Below are 16,849 nucleotides of genomic sequence, written 5' to 3'. Positions count from 1 at the left end.
AACTTTATGAAATACACATTAAAAATCCTTGTTTTATGTGTGTATGTTAGAAATCTGAAAAAAAAACAATTTTACTACACGATTTAGCAGAGATTGGCAGCGAAATGGCTACGTAAAAAGTGTCAGAATACCCTTTGGTAAATAGCCTGTGATGTGTGCTCTTTATTATACACACGTTATTATTGCCTAAACTGTGAAAAAAAAAATGTATTTCATTTTTTTATTTTTTTGGGGGGGGGGATTTTTTTTAATAATAAATAAGAATTTATATATGTATATGTCACATCAGATTAAAGGACCACTCTAGGCACCCAGACGACTTCAGCTTAATGAAGTGGTCTGGGTGCCAGGTACCTCTAGGATTAACCCTTTTTTTTATAAACATAGCAGTTTCAGAGAAACTGCTATGTTTATAATGAGGGTTAATCCAGCCTCCAAATCCTCTAGTGGCTGTCTCACTGACAGCCGCTAGAGGCGTTTGCGTGATTCTCACTGTGAAAATCACAGTGAGAGCACGCAAGCGTCCATAGGAAAGCATTGTAAATGCTTTCCTATGCGACCGGCTGAATGCGAGCGCGGCTCCTGCCGCGCATGCGCATTCAGCCGATGACGTCGCGATCAAGATGGAGAGGAGGAGGAAAGCTCCCCGCCCGGCGCTGGAAAAAGAGGTAAGTTTAACCCCTTCCTCTCTCCAGAGCCCGGCGGGAGGGGGTCCCTGAGGGTGGGGGCACCCTCAGGGTACTCTAGTGCCAGGAAAACGAGTATGTTTTCCTGGCACTAGAGTGGTCCTTTAAAGCCCTTTTTGTCCTTTAAAAATCGATATATAACATGTGTTGGTGTAATAAATAAGAAAAATGCAAACAGAGGTTGAACACAAACAGCAAAAAATGCTTGTGTCCTTAAGGGTAAGTTCAGTTTTTGAAGCTGTGTCCTTAAGGGGTTAAAGGGACACTCCAGACACCCAGACCACTTCTGCCCATTGGGGTGGTCTGGGTGCCAACTCCCACTACTCTTAACCCTGCAAGTGTAATTATTGCAGTTTTTTATAAACTGCAATAATTACCTTGCAGGGTTAACTCCACCTCTAGTGGCTGTCTACTAGACAGCCACTAGAGGTCACTTCCTGCTCTATAGCACAGGAAACCTGTGCTAGAGCGTCGCTGGACGTCCTCACGCTGTGTGAGGACCTCCAGCGTCGCTCAAATCCCCATTGGAAAGCATTGACATTATTTTTCAATGCTTTCCTATGGGGAGCGCTAATACAATATATGACATAATACAAATAATGGTATGTAAAGAAAGCCCTTCTTGTCCTGAAGAAAACAATATATAACTTGTATGGGAACCTTAAATGAGAGAGCGGAAAATTACAGCTAAACACAAACACCACAAAAGTGTTAAAACTGCTCTGGTCCTTAACGTACAACATTGCAAAAACAGGCCGGTCCTTAAGGGGTTAAATAATAGATAATTGAGCAGTGAGACTGCAGGGGCATGAACTATACACTATAACATCCTAAGTAAGCTGAGTTGCTTTGGTACTTAGAGTATCTTTTTAAATGATTTTTAATTATACAAGTGTAATAACAGTTTTTTTTTGTTGTTTTTTTTTTCCTCCAGGCAACTGAATAAATTATGTGACGTTTCTTTGAGGGACTGTGCTGTTAGCCATGCTGGAAGTAAAGAGAGCATATACCATTCATGTCCAAGTATCCTTTTCAAGGCTTTTATTAACATTCACATTGTAATTATTAAAATAAGTTGTATTATTTCTATCTGTCTGTTTATCTAATCTTTAAATGTTGACCCTATTTTGTTTGTTGAAGTGACATTGCTTTTAAACTAGTACAATTTGAAAAATAGCATCACATGTTTTCAAATGAGGAATTTAAGAAGTGAATTGAAGTGTGATATGCTAAAACATTTAATAATTAGCAATTAAGGAGTAAGAGCGCGTGTCCTGTTTTTTGCCAAGGTATTGTGTATATGGGTGCCCTAAAGAGTGTATTCTCTATTTTCACCCATTGTTTGGTGGAGTGTGGGTTTGTCCAGTCGTATATTCTAGTTAAAAGAATTGCGTTGTGGAATCTTTCTATATCTGGGAGACCTAAACCTCCCTCTTCCTTGGGTCTTGTGAGCAGTGAATATGCTAGCCTTACATTTTTATGTGCCCAAATGTATGTTGTGAGTGTCCTACAGAAAAATTTAAATCACGTCTTAGGTAGTGTTATTGGTAGTACTTGCAGTAGGTATAATATTCTGGGCAGAACATTCATGTTTAAAATGGTCAGCCTACAAAACCATCCGAAATGCGTCTTATTCCAGGTATTGAGGTCTGAGGTTATGTCTTTCATCAGATTAGGGAATTTACTCTCAAAAAGATGGGTTGCGTCTTTGGTTAAGTGTATATCTAGGTATTTAATGCTGTGGGGGGCCCATACAAATTGATGGTCTTGTTGAATTTTAGTTTTTTTCTTGGGAATTTATATGCAGAGGCAGGATCTCGCATTTACTGAGATTCGCCTTGAAATTAGAGATTGCACTGTAAGTGTTCATCTCAGTCATCAGGGGAGGTATATATGTTGTAGGGGCAGAGATTGTGAAGAGCATGTTGTCTGCAAACGCTCCTATCTTTTGCTTTTCTGTGGCTACCGTGATTCCTTTGATTAATGTATTGTCTCTGATCCTCTGCAGGAAGGGTTCCAAAACTAAGACAAATAGAGGGGATAAGGAGCCATTTGTTATTCTTACTGGCTCTGATGGTTGCCCGTTTACGCGGATGTTTGCTGTGGGATATGAGTATATCGCATTAAACCATTTTTGACAATGAGGGCCGAAGCCCATATATTGTAGGGTGTGTGTTATCAAAGTCCAGTCCACCCTGTCAAACGCCCTTTTGGCATCGATAGACAGAAGTAAACTGGAACATCTCGTTCTTGTAGTCTGATGTATAAGGTGTTGTGTTTAGCTTCTCAGCCTGGTATAAAGCCTGATTGGTCTGCGCAGACTAGTCCCGGTAGCAGAGGGCGGAGTCTATTGGCTAATATTTTTTGTGAAAAGCTTCAGGTCAATGTTTATCAGCGAGATCGGCCCACTTCGGGTCGGGTCCTTTCCCGGTTTGGGTAATAGGGTAATTGTCACGTTTAGCGCTTGTGCGGGGAGGGTGTCTGATTTAAGCAGCGAGTTGAACGTGTTTTGGAAGTAAGGTGTAAGTATTGTGGCAAAGGTCTTGTAGTAATTTGCTGTTAGTATGTCTGGGCCTGGACTTTTCCCTATTGGTAAGTGTTTAATCGCATCCAAACATTCGTCTTTCTAGATGGGGTTTTCTAGGGAGTTTCGTACATTTTGTGGGATGGTGGAATGTATTCTGTTCGAGAGAAAGTTGTGAATGTCCGAGGTTGAGGGAGGTGTCTGTCTCAAGTGGTAAAGCGAGTAATTTTATTCTTTAAATGCTTTAAGGATGTCCGTCATTGAGTGGGAGAGTTTACCCTCTGTGTTTCGTATGGCTGCTATAAATGTGTGTTCCCTTAGTTTTTTTTAGCACATATGCCAAAAGGCATCCACATTTGCCCCCCTGTGCATAGTAATTGCTCTTCGTTTTAGCAAGTGCATGTTTAGTTCTGATGTTAAGGATAATGTTGAGTTCAGTCCTTTTCTCCACCAGTGTCTTATATGTGGCCAGGTGAAGATCTTTTTTGTGTGTTTCCTTGAGTTCCCTGATCTCCCTGGTTAGGCGAGAGGTGTGGGTTTCCCTTTGTTTTTTGAGTCTAGAGGCTGCTTGAATAATCAGCCCCTGATTTTGCTCTTGTGTCCTTCCCAGGTTATAGGATATGGTGTGTCTGGTTGTTTGTTAAATTGAAAGTATTGCGTAAGAGAGTCCCTGAGTTGGTTTTGTATCTCTGGGTGGTTTAATAATGTATCATTAAGTTTCCATTGCGTCCTAGTGGATGGAATTGTGATGGACAGGGAGACTGGAGCATGATCTGACCATGTAAGGTGAGCTGACAAGGATTAAAAATGTGTGTGGAATGAGGAACATGTCAATTCTCGAATATGAGCATGAGGAGTATGAGTAGTAGGAGTAATCCCGTTCGGCCGGGTGTGATGTTCGCCAGCAATCGTATAGGTGGTGGTAATCTAAACTTTTTTAGATTTGCACCCTCGTGGATGTCTGGTATGTCTGGGCCCGGGATGTAGTGTCGAGTGCCCCATCCAGGGATATGTTGAGGTCCACCCCTTCTGTGAAGCTTTCCAGTTTTTTGATTATCATGCGCAGGGCCTGGAAATGTTTTCTGATCGGGAGATAAATATTGGCAAACGTGGTTGATGTTGAGCCCACTTGGCCTTTTAGGAATATATATCTACCATTATCATCCGACATGTGGTCCTTGTACGTGAATGGGAGGTGTTGGGAGAGGAGGATTGCTCCCCCCCTGGATTTTGAGCCAATGAAATTACTGAAATACCCCTTTGTTTAGTGCCTAGATCTGAGTGACGATGCCGAATCTTTACGGAAGTGTGTCTCTTGTACAAAGACCACTTCAGCTTTGCGCTTGTGGTAATCCATGAGTACCATGTGGCGTTTTTTTGGGGTGTTTAGTCCCCTGGCATTGTGGGATAAGATTGATATTGTTGCCATTACCAGGTAAAGGGAAGGTAGTGGCGGTTTGTTACCTGGCTGTCCCCTCCCACACCCTGGGGTATCAAACAAAATATACAATGCTTACAATATTTAACAGTGCAAGTTATCAGGTTCTATGAGCGTGAGATGCAAGAGATTAATCAATACTGTGACCAATGGTTATGGTTTTTCAACATAAAATAACTATATACAGTAAGTCGAGTCTGTCAACAAGTCTGAGTTCTGAGCTAGAGTAAAGTGTATGTTGTTGCTCTCCAGCAACTGTGTATTGACTGGGGTCAGCCCCGGAGAAATCCCGTTGTCTGCAGTAGGCTAGTGTTGAAGACCCCGTTGGAAGTGAGGTGGGGTGCGTGGGTGAAGGTGTAGGAGTAAGTTTCGGTGTGCTTACGGAGTGAAATCGCTTGGAATTTTGTGATTGCTTCGTGGAGGTTGGTGAACTGTAGAAGCATTAGGGAGTGGGGGGAGGAGGTTTGGAGGTTAGAGGTGCTAGGTCTGGTCCCGGATGTGGAGAGGAGATATGTCAATTGGCTTTGTTTTTTTTGTTTCTCCTTTATCTCCCTTTCCCTTTAATGTCAGGTAGTGCCACTGCACTTGTCTTGTCGGTTTTGCGGTTTGATACTTTAGGTTTCCTTCCCTTAGTCTGCTTTCGTCCGGGTCTGTCACTGCCCCCAGCTGTCCTGTCCCTTTCAAGTCTGTTGTGTCCTCGCCTGGTCTTGGGTTCTTTATGGTTTGCCCTAGGCCCTGTATGTGCGTGGTTAGGAGTCACTACTGAAATCGCTATAGCAAGTCGAATATTATGCCCACACCTTAGTACAAACAAATACACGCATACGACCTTAGACGCAGGGTCTGTCTGAGCCAATCTTATGAGAAGATGCCTGGGTCAGGCTATGGCTGGATTTATGGTATCATCATAATCAGAGCTGGGAGTAAAGTCTGAACCGTGAGAGGAGTCTGAGTATGTCTGTGTAAAAAGTAAGCTTGAAGGAGAGATAGTTGCTAAAGTATATCTGGGAGTGCCTGTGTGAGTCCTTTTAGTTCTCAGTGTTACCGTTTTGACCTCTCTTCCCGCTGGTGAGTGCCTGCTTGGCCTATTCTCTCTCTTTGCCGGGGATCTCCATCTTGGTCCTCAGGTAAACCCCGGATGCGGAGGTTATTCCTTCTACCTCTATTATCAATATCTTCAAGTGAACGTTGTAGCATGGATAAGTGTCTTTCTTGGGCTTGGACTTTGGCAGATAGGTCCTGCATTCTGCGGCCTACCAGTCTGATCTCTGAGCTGAGACCGTCCATCTTGTGCTGAAAGGTGGTTTCCAGTTTGCCCAGCATTTGTGCTAGATCTGTTCTGGATGGGAGGTTTCTCAGGATTTCTTTGACATCCATGTCTGTTGAGGTAATAGATGTTTCAAATGCTGTGGGGCTCAGTAGGTCTGAGTCTGTGATCGGCGCCATATTGGAATCGCCGTGGTCAGACACGCGGTCGGCGTATTCTTTAAATAGTCAGGTTACTGTTCCCGTTTTGCCTGCCAGTGTCTTCCCGGTATGCAGGGGGTTTGTTTAGGCTTTCTTAGGGTTTTGCCTCCAAATTTAACGATTTTCATTTGTTTTCCTCGGAGCTGTCTTAGTGTGCTGCCATACAACTCTACTGCTAGCCATGCCCCCCCATTTCTCACAATTTTGTGTCTCGCATATTTGTGTCTGACATTTATTTCTCCCTTATTTCTGCCCATTTGTATCTCTTCTATTACTCCCTGATGGGGTTCTTCCCATCTTTGTCCTATGCTTATCATTCTACGCATATACCCACTTGTTTATTTTCATGCATCTCTCTCCTGCTTGTTTTCTGCTATAACTGTCACTCATGCTCTGCACACACATCTCCATACTTGTGTCTGTCTCTCATTTCCCCCCACTTGCCTCTCCCCCTGGGCCGGCCTTAGGCCATTAGACGCCCTGTGCGAAAATCACAGTGCCCCCCCATCCTCCCCGGTCATACACCTTCATCCATGTATGTAGGTTTTGTATAGGGGATTTATTAACATAATTATGATTTTAAAAATAAATATTCATTCTCCCTTCCCTGTTACCTTGCAGTGAGGGGGGAATGTAGATGTTTCAGTGTGCTGAGAATCTGGTCTGTCCCTTCACTGGGTACTGACTACGAGTAACTGTCTTGTTAGCTCAGGCATTTACACACACTGTTACAGGCACACTCTGTTACAGGCACAAAGACTGTTACTGTCTTGTTAGCTCTGGCATTCGCACACAGTCACACACGCGCCGTTACTGGCAGACAGTCACACACGCGCCGTTACTGGCAGACAGTCACACACGCGCCGTTACTGGCAGACAGTCACACACGCGGCGTTACTGGCAGACAGTCACACATGCTTACAGGCTCCCAGTTGCACACAGGGACAGGCACATACCCTCATTAACAGGCAGAAAGTCACACACACAGGCAGACAGTCTCTCGCACACAGACAGTTACTTCTTTCCATTATGGTCGGAAGGGGGTAGTGGAGGCAGTGCAGCTCCTGTAGTCAAGTCGTTGGGAAAGCAATGACCCCTTCCTGCTTCCCACTTCCTGTGCAGCAGTTAATAGGGGCTTCTAAAAAATAAAAGGCTTTAATCCCACCACTGCTGCCATTGTCGCTCCGCATTCCGATAAGCTCAGCCCTGCTGCTCGATAAGCCCCGCCTCCTTTGCGCCGCTATTTTTCCCATAGACCCGGGTGAAGAATAATAAAATCCTCCACCCTGGTACCTGCTTTAGTTCGCCCTGCACTTCTGTTACCCGACCATGTGTAAGCTATGTTGGCTGCATGGGGTCCCCTGCTCCCATGGCGCTCTGTGCGGCAGCACAGCTCGCACACCCATAAGGCTGGCCCTGCTCTCCCCACACCCATTTATAGCTTATCCTGTATCCCATTTGTCTCCCCTTATATCAACACGGTCCATACTATCTCCCCTACATCGAGGCCAGCTGTCTTTTAAATGCACACATATCTCACTTTCAATCCCCATCTTTCTCTCCCCATCCCATCTGTCTATCCCCATTTTCTAATCCCTCTTGTTTCTTTCTCAAGTTTTAATCCTTTTCTCCTCCATTTCTAACATCTTTTGTTTCTCCATTAGCCACCTGACACTTACCCACTTCTATCTGTCACACTGTCTCACAATCTCTATTTTCCTCATAGTGGGCTTTCCTCCCACCTAGAGTGTGCCCCATATTATTAACTTAGTATTTTGTGAAGGTTGTGAGAGGGATTGATCTTCCTGTGCACTCCCTCAGAGTTCTTCAGTGGCAGGCAGCCATCTGTGTGTGGGAGTTTAATTCCGCCTCCCATGTCACACTCTGCTCCTGCACCGGAAAGGCAGTGGGCAGTCCCGAAATCCCCCTGTGCACTCTCTGTCTCCTTTGCTAACAGAAGGAAAGACACTGCAGGGAGCACTCAGCTGGTCATGCATCTCTGAGGTTAGAGGAGCTTTCTCTCACCTTCAATCCCTAAAATAGCCTGTCAGCCAGTAACACTTCCAAGCTGTGTTGGCCCCAGTTGCCATGATGCCTTGTGCAGCTGCATAGCTCGCACACCCCTAAGGCTGGCCCTGCTTATGAACTTTTTGCCATGAACTGTTTCAATAAACATTTTAGTGTAAATTTTTCTTTCAGGAAGACAACCTAATCCATTTGAATTAAATAGCTTAGCAGAGTTAACTCTCAAAAAACAAATTCCACAGTAATGGCTAGTGTTAGTCTGCTTTGATATGTGTTGTTTTGTTTTCATTTTTCTTAAAATATATAATGAGATATTACTACTCTGAATTTATCAAAAAACCTTCTGTCTTCATGGAAACAAGTAGCAGATATTACCAGTCAGCTTGAAAATCTGGAAGATCTTGATCTCAGGTGTGTAGTTTTGGTTTCCTTGTCAATAATAATTGCATGTCCAGTCAAATTTCACATAAAATACATTATCTTTGCATAATATTGGTGATGTATTATTTGCATTTATAAAGAAAGCACACTAAAAGCCACCTTGCCAAAGGTTCGGACAGCTTTGATCACTTAAAAGGTCACTCAAAGCATTATAATTGCTGCTGTTTAATGTAGTGGTTATGTTGAAGACCTTGTCCCTGGAATTGTACATTTCAGAAATACACTATAAGAGAAATAAATCAGTGTTCACGCTACTGTAACTCCACTTACTAGTTTGTCATTGTCATAAATCTGAGTTCTGCACGGCACTTGCAGACTCAAGTGGACATTGCGTGGCAACCTAGATGTGTGGGCTCCCGTGATGTTTTTGTCCAGCTCCGGATGCAGGATGTGCTACGCTCGTCGCTGGGTAACTATGGCAGGAGTCAATAAAGTTACAGGACCCTACATAGTACATAAATACGTAATCTTGGGACACATTATGCCACATAATGGGACAACAGTTAACTAATTCAGAAGCCTAGATGATGAACATGGACCACAGGATGGACCAATTTGCCTAGGACCCGCTTGGTACTTGCCTCTAACAGGAGCAACAACCGGCTTCTCTGGTGTTCAGTCTTCCCCCGTGTGAACGCAGTCAGCAGGCTCTAGTCCTACAATGCACCTTACTACCTCTTCTAAATATGGTGGAAATTCTTGAGGATTTCTAAACCAAGTGGGGTTTCTGTCAGGATTATAGAGGATCCAGCACGCAGAATAGTATCACACCTAGGATTAAGGATAAAGTCTAACCGGACCTTAGCATGGCCGCACTTAATGTACCAGAGAATAGTCTAAATACTTGGCGAGGTCAGGGACACAGAATGAGACACACTGATGAGGAAAACCAGAAGTCAAGGATACCAGAAATCAGGGTCAAAACAAAGTCAAATACCAGAAAAAACACTATAAGGAACACACTCTCGGATAACCAGCTAGTGGAAACCACGTCAGGGCACTGACAAATGGGTAATATGGGTTTAAGTAACCCTCTATAGGCTGTAATTGGCTGTCTCCGACCTTTTACCCCAAAATGTGCGTGCTCGTCTATGACGTGACGTTGCATGCACGTTGGCATCATCTTTATTGTGGGTGAAGGTAAGTTTATTAAAACCTGAACTGCAGCGGCCGGTGTTCCTAAGAATGTTGCACCTGTTGGGGACCGGAACGGAGGGAGACCGGGTAGCTGCCCACTGCGACCAAGGTAAGTCTGATACAGCCTAGTTTGTGTGAAGCCGCACCGGCAAAAGAGACGGGAGCCGTGACAGTACCCTCCACTTGAAGACCACCCTCCGGGTGGGCAGGACCGGGCTTGAGGGCAAACTTGGCATGGAAGGTACATATTTTGCGGCCCGCATGTATGCCTGAAGCAGAACCCAAGAACTATCGGCAGGACCATAACCCTTCCAGTCAACCAAATACTGCAGAGACCCTCGAGAAAACCTATAGTCGATTTTATAGAGGAGACTTTGTACTCCTCCTGTCCAGAAACAGCCAAAGGAGGGACAGAAGGGGTTGTTACAGATAAGAGGCTTAAGTAGGGATACATGAAACGTATTAGGAATACGCAGACAGGGGGGGAGGGACAGAGAATAAGACACAGGATTAATCCTACGAATAATTGGAAAGGGACCAATAAACCTGGGTGCGAACTTAATACTAGAGACTTTGAGTTTAATAATCCTTGTGGAGAGCCATGCCCTGTCACCCACCTGGCAAACAGGGTTGGCTCCTATCTGCTTGCAGTTTGAAATGAGCCATAGCTGTTTCCAAAGCCGTGTGGACCTTAGTCCAAGTCTCACAAATACATGTGAGATGGTCATCCAGAGTGGGAATAGCAGTGTCAGAAAACACCACACCGTTGTTTTTTTTTTTTTTTTTTTTTTTTTTTTTATCTGAAGTTTACTTAGTTTTTTTGTCAATCTTTGTTTATTAGAATATTTTTCAAAGTAGTAAGTGATACAGAAAGTAGAGATAGGTTAGCATTTAAACAACATGGAAAGGTAAGTAAGTACATCCTTCAGGCTGCTACCCCCCTCAAAGCGTAAACATCAGGGGTTATGTGATTGGGTATGTACGTGTATTGGTGGTTGGACTTCAGTTTGCATGACCCCTAGTGTCTAATTCGCTAAGGTTTACTGCGCCTGCTTTGGAGGGTCTAGGGGGTATGGAGGTATTACAGTTCTATATTTCACCCATTGTGTCTCTGTCTTACGTCCCAGGATTCCCCCTGCCTTTTCCCTGTGTTCGTTTGTAGCGTGCGTCAGGGGCCCCGGTGTAGTCCGGGTCATGTGGGTAGCCCTTCTACTTCCGTATTAACTCATCTGTTTTCTCTACCTATTGTCTGTCCCATGCCCCTAGGGGGTGTTACGAGACTGTCCAACCCGTTCGTGCATGGTATGTTTGCCTCCAGTTACGCACCATGAGATAGTCCCCACTACGTGTCTGTGGCGTACCTGTGCTTTAGGCGCCTGAAGGAGGAGTGAGGTGCCGTGCTGGTACCATTGGTCGGATTGTCACTATCAGAGTGTCAGCCATGGATTTAGTTATCGAAAGGGCGGATGTACCCTAATAGGTAGGGTCGATAGGTAAGTTCCGCTGTACATACGTGAAGGAAGAGATAGAGGGGAGAGGGAGAGGCACAGTGAAGTTAGTGGTAGAGGGAAATGAAGGGGGTGAGGGACAGGCTGGGATGGAACGCCCGGTCCCGCGAGCCGCCCCTGCCCGTCACTCCGCGAGCAGACCCAGGTCCTCCACTCCTCTTCTTACCCGGCGGGTTGGTTTCCAGATTCGTCCCGGTTGCACAGGCAGTACGTCCACGTCCTCCAGATCTCTTCGTGTTTCTCCAATCTTCCACTTACCGCCGATATTTCGGCTTCCACTTGTCTGATCTCTTCCACTCTCTGGAGCCAGGCTTGGAATGTCGGCGGCTGTTTCTGTCGCCACAATGCTGGGATCAGCGATTTTGCTGCCGTTAGGAGGTGTCGGACACCGTTTTCTTATACCCTGATATGGGTAGGTCTGTTCTGTTGAGTAGGATATCTGCCGGGTGGAAGGCAACCCCTTCCTCCGCCACCTTCAGCATTGCCTCGCGTATTTGTTCCCAGTAGGGTTTTATGAGTGGGCATGCCCAGAAAATGTGAAGGAGAGTGCCCACCTCCGTCTCGCATCTCCAGCAGTGTTCAGGGGTCTCCGGTTGATACTTATGGATCTTCTGTGGTGTGTCGTACCACTGAGTAAGTATTTTGTAGTTTATTTCCTGATATTTGGCACATCGTGAGCTGATGGCCGTGCACAAGGCCATCTTGTCCCATTCGGGTGGAGTATATGTGGTGTGTAATGCCTCTTCCCATTGCGCTTGGTACTTCATAGGAGGGGCCGCATCCGCCTGCTGCAGGAGTGTGTAGAGGACTGATATACCACGATGGAGCCCTTCCCCTTTTGAGCAAACTTCTTTGAAAGAGAGCAGAGGTCTTGTAAGCTGTAGTTGGTGGGCGACCGACTCTCGAAAGTGATTCAGCTGGTGGTACCGGAACTGCTCTATCATAGTTGGTTCGCGGTCTTGTAAGAACTCCCACAGGGGTATCAGAGTTTGGCCCCTACACCGCTCCGAGAGACGTATGTGTTGTCCCCTCCCTAGGAACTCCAGGGCCCTCACATCTTGTCCAACCGGAAACGCCGGGTTGCCTGTTACTGGGTACATCGGACCGGTCAGCGTTGTTAGGAAGAGCCGAAAGCGTGTCCGGTACCAAACCTTCAGAGTCGCCCCAATAAAGGGTTGTTCGCGTATCAATTTCTTGGCCGTGTCTTCCGGCAGCCACACCGCTCCTGGGATATCTCCCTTCGAAGCATCTCTCTCCAGCGTTGTCCAGATCCTCTGTGAGTCAGTTTCATGTCAGGCTACAATTCTCGCCAAGTGTGTGGCTTTGTAATAACCGACAATGTCTGGTAGACTAAGACCCCCTATCTCCTTTGGCCTCATCAGGTGTCCTAGCCGTATACGTGGTCTGCGCCCCTTCCATATGAATTTTGTCAGAGCCGAATTAAGGGATCGGAAGGTGTGTGGGAGGTCGATCGGGATGGTCTGGAAAAGGTATAGGATTCGAGGGAGAACATTCATCTTGATGGAGTTGATGCGTCCCGTCCACGAAAAATGTGGTGTAGTCCACGATTTCATATCCATGGAGAGGCGGGAGAGCAGGGGTTGGAAGTTCAGTTGGTACAGCTGGTGTACGTTCTTAGAGACCCAGATTCCAAGGTATTTGATGGTCTGTTCACCAGCGAAAGGGGAAGTGTGTCTTTTGGTCGTCTAGATCTCGTGTTGGAACCGTGACATTAAGCACCTCTGACTTGTCCAGATTGAGTTTGAAATTGCTGTTTCCGTAGGTTTTGAATACGGCTATAATGTTAGGGAGCGAGATTCGCGGTTGCTCTATGTAGAACAAAAGGTCGTCTGCGTAGGCTGAGACCTTATGCTCCACCCCCGCGAATCGGATTCCATGGATCGAAGGGTTGGATCGAAGTGCACATAGAAAAGGCTCCAGCGTGAGGACAAATAGTATGGGGGAGAGTGGGCATCCCAGCCGCGTCCCATTCGTAATTCGTACTGGTGTAGAGAGTCCCCCATTCTCACGCACTCTAGCTGTTGGTTCAGAGTAAAGAGCCCGGATCCACTTGCAGAAGGGTTCCCCAAAGCCCATCTTCTGCAGTGTGCTAAACATGTATCGCCAGTCCACCTGGTCAAACGCCTTTTCTGCGTCTGTTGAGAGTATGACCAGGGGACGGCGCGAGGTGGTAGCTAAGTGCATAAGGTTGAGGAGCCTGATGGAGTTGTCCTTCGCTTCCCTTCCTGGTATGAACCCACTTTGGTCTGGATGTATCAGAGCTGGAAGGATTGTCTTCAAACGGGTCGCTAGTATCTTGGCTAGCAGTTTGCAGTCGGAGTTGAGTAAAGAAATCGGTCGATAGCTGGCGCATTGTTCAGGATCTTTGCCTTCTTTGGGTAGAATGGTGATATGAGCCATGAGCGATTCCTTTCCAAGTCTGCCGTCTTGTAAGAGCGAATTTAATGAGGCAGTTAGTGGTGGTAGGAGGACGTCTCCAAATTTTTTGTAGTATTGCAGCGGGAGGCCATCCGGGCCAGGCGTCCTTCCCGTTTTGGAGGACTTAATTGCCCCCTGGAGCTCTTCTATTGTGATTTCCTGATCTAGAGTGGATGCCACGTCCAGTGAGATTGTCTTGTGTACGTGAGTCGAGAGGTACTCCTCCATCTCCTCTAGCTGTCTGGCTGAGAGTGCCGGTTACGCAACTTCAGAGATATTATAAAGCTTTGTGTAGTAGGTGTGGAATAGTTCTGCCATTTCCGACAGATGTTCGGAGTGACGAGTGGGTCCTATGCGGAGTCTATGTATGTGGAACCTCTCTTGGCGTTTTTTGAGCATTTTCGCCAGAAGGCGCCCACACTTATTGAAATGTTCATAAAAGAATCGCCTGGATTTTTGCAGCATGGAGAAGTGTTGTTGAGTGATGATGAGTGTTGCCAGGTCCTTCCTAAGCGCGAGAAGTTCGCGTAGGTCTAAGTCGCTGAGGGTTAGTTTGTGACGTATTTCCACGGTCGCAATCCCGTCCAGGATGTTCCGTATACGTTCCGCCCCGACCTTCTTCTTGCGCGCCCCTATGGAGATGAGAACCCCTCGGATCACACTCTTGTGGGCCTCCCATATAATAGTCTGGCTAGTGTCTGGATGGATGTTTTCCTTGAAGTAGTTAGTCAGGGTTTCTCGGACCGTGGTCCGGGCTTCGTCGTCCAACAGTAGTGACTCGTTCAGGCGCCATGTTCGCTCCCTTGGTTTGAAAAGGAGGCCATCCGGAGGGACACTGGTGCGTGGTCAGACCACGTGATGTGTCCGATGGTCGAGTCTTGTAGTAAGGTCAATTAAGTTTGGGGGAGAAAGAGGTAGTCTGTTCTCGTGTACGATCCATGCACCGCCGAATAATACGAGTAGTCCCTAGTCTCCGGATGGAGAGTCCTCCAGCAGTCCACTAAATGTAAAGTCTGCAAGGCTTTCTTGATACATCTAATACGCGGATATGCAGTCGCACTCCTTCCCCTGGACGTGTCCATGGAAGGGTCTAATGACACGTTCAGGTCACCTCCTAATATCAACAGCCCTTCCGAGAAATTTGCTAGCAGCCGCAGCGTCTTTGTGCCGAATATGTGTTGGCGGGAGTTGGGGGCATATATTGTGGCGAAAGTGTAAAGCTGTGAGTTGATACGCCCTTTCACAAAAACGTATCGTCCCTCAGGGTCCGTCTCACGGTCTATGAGGACGAACGGCGTCCCTTGTGAGAACAGTATTGCCACCCTGGCTTTTTTGCCCAGAGAGTGTGATGCGAAGTAGCCAGTAGGGAACCTCCTGTCTCTCAGCACTGGTGCTGAACCCAGCTTAAAGTGTGTCTCCTGTATCATTGCAACCGACGTCCGGAAAGACCACAGTTCCCTCAGCAATCTGGAGCGCGTTCGGGGACGTTGAGGTCCCACGCGTTGAGTGTGCGGACGTGTAGCGGGAGTGATGTGAAGGCCGGGGGCGCCATGTTACAGACCTGTGGGATGATTTGTAATAAGGAAGAGGGATAGAGGAGGGGTAGACAAAGAGGGGAAAAGAAACAGTTGAAAGGAGGAAACCCCCCGAGGGAACAGGGAAGATATTACAATATTTACAAATGTAGTAGGCACTTTAGGTGCCCAATGGACAACACGTGTCTGCCCGGTTCACTGGTGGCCACCAATATTAGGATGGTAGTCCAATCAGTGTCCGTGCAAAGGTTCGTCACTCCTCCCACGTTAGCGTCCCCTAGGGATGTGCAGCCAGACGCCCGGACTATTTCAATTATCATGTGCTAGTTTCAGCCGTGTCGGCTCAGTCTCCCACCCCGGTAGTCCCAGCCGGTGTGTAACCCCCGGTCCAGATGTCATCAGTCAGGTTTGGATGTGAATTGTCCTTCGGCTCCCTATTAGTTGGCCTCAGGGTACAGGTCGCCAATAGGTATCTAGGAGGCATAGCATGTGTCCACCCAAGGCCACCCGTGTTTCGTGTGGTTCGATATAGTGTAGTTGGGGTGGCTCCGTGTTGGGGCATCCGCCTGAGTCGGGGGGGCACCGCGATGTCGGGTAACTGTGTGTTATGCTATACAACTCGTGATGCAGACCCAAAATTCGAAGCGGGGTCAGGCCTGAGTGGCATCCCCGCCCCCACTCCGGAAGCTCCAAGCGTGTCTCCCACAGTTTAGCACCACTCCTGTCAATGATTAACTTGCAATGTGGTACAACTTTCAGCCTGGCCAGTTAGGGTGTACCGCTACCTGGCGTCATGTGTAAATAGGAATTAGGGTTGGGGGGGGGGGGGGGCAGGGGAGGGGAAGCAGTGGGAGAGTAGGACATAGCTTAAACTGATATACAAATAGTAACCGATGAGCACTGTCTCGGTCTGGAATACTCCCTGTGGGCAGTCTTGTTCAGGTGAGAGAAGGGGAGCACAGGGTACCAGCACTCCACCCCTGTCTAGGCAAGCCCACCTATGTCCACCATCCCCCCCAAGGCGGAGGGCCACAGGCATCCCCCCACGAGGCACGCAGGTCTCCTCGGCTCATCCCTAGAGGTGCCCCATGGGTTGACACCGCCCCCCCCCCCCAGGGGGCCCGCGGAAACATTTGTAGCCCAAGGTACAAACCCCCACACAGACCCTTGCCATCCCCGTCATGGACACCCCCATCGACACCCAGACTTTCCTTAGTAGGCGGAATGCCTCCCCCACCCCAAGCCCCGCTTAGCCTTTCCAGAGGCCCCGGCCACCCAAAACTGGAAGTCCAGAGACCCCACCCCGAGAGGATCATCGTGAAGTTAGGCCCCTAGTAGTGTCCCTGGGGCAGGTTACCAGACCCCACGTCCCGGATGGCCTCTAAATTGCGTGTACATAGAGGCATTGGTGTAGCGACTTCACCGACTCATGGGTTTGGAAAGTAGGCCTGAATGTCACCGTGTGGCAGCAGTCCCCATCATACCCTCCTCCCCCCGAAGCACCCCCCCAACCCACAAACAGCCCCGAGACCTGTGACTTGGTAGCTTGGTGCACAGCTTCCATGCGAAACTCAGCGCTCTCATTCCTCCAATCTGTGTGGTGTGGCCCGGCCAGCTGTGGCGGAAGGTGAGTGGGTCGCACGAGGCTG

General features: G+C 47.4%; 1 protein-coding gene across 4 annotated transcripts in view; it reads left to right on the top strand.

Moving 5' to 3' along the window:
• Window positions 1-16,849, top strand: part of TBCE (tubulin folding cofactor E) — a 439,454-nt gene that overhangs the window by 167,432 nt on the left and 255,173 nt on the right. For all 4 annotated transcript variants that reach the window (XM_063443380.1, XM_063443381.1, XM_063443379.1 and 1 more), the window contains 2 exons: window positions 1,621-1,709; window positions 8,452-8,551. In XM_063443380.1, the coding sequence (XP_063299450.1) occupies window positions 1,621-1,709; window positions 8,452-8,551 (189 nt within the window). The remainder of the gene's footprint in view (window positions 1-1,620; window positions 1,710-8,451; window positions 8,552-16,849) is intronic.

This window comes from Pelobates fuscus, chromosome 2 (genome assembly GCF_036172605.1).
Source record: "Pelobates fuscus isolate aPelFus1 chromosome 2, aPelFus1.pri, whole genome shotgun sequence".
In the NCBI taxonomy this organism is placed as follows: domain Eukaryota; kingdom Metazoa; phylum Chordata; class Amphibia; order Anura; family Pelobatidae; genus Pelobates; species Pelobates fuscus.
This window is presented reverse-complemented; position numbering and strand designations above follow the sequence as displayed.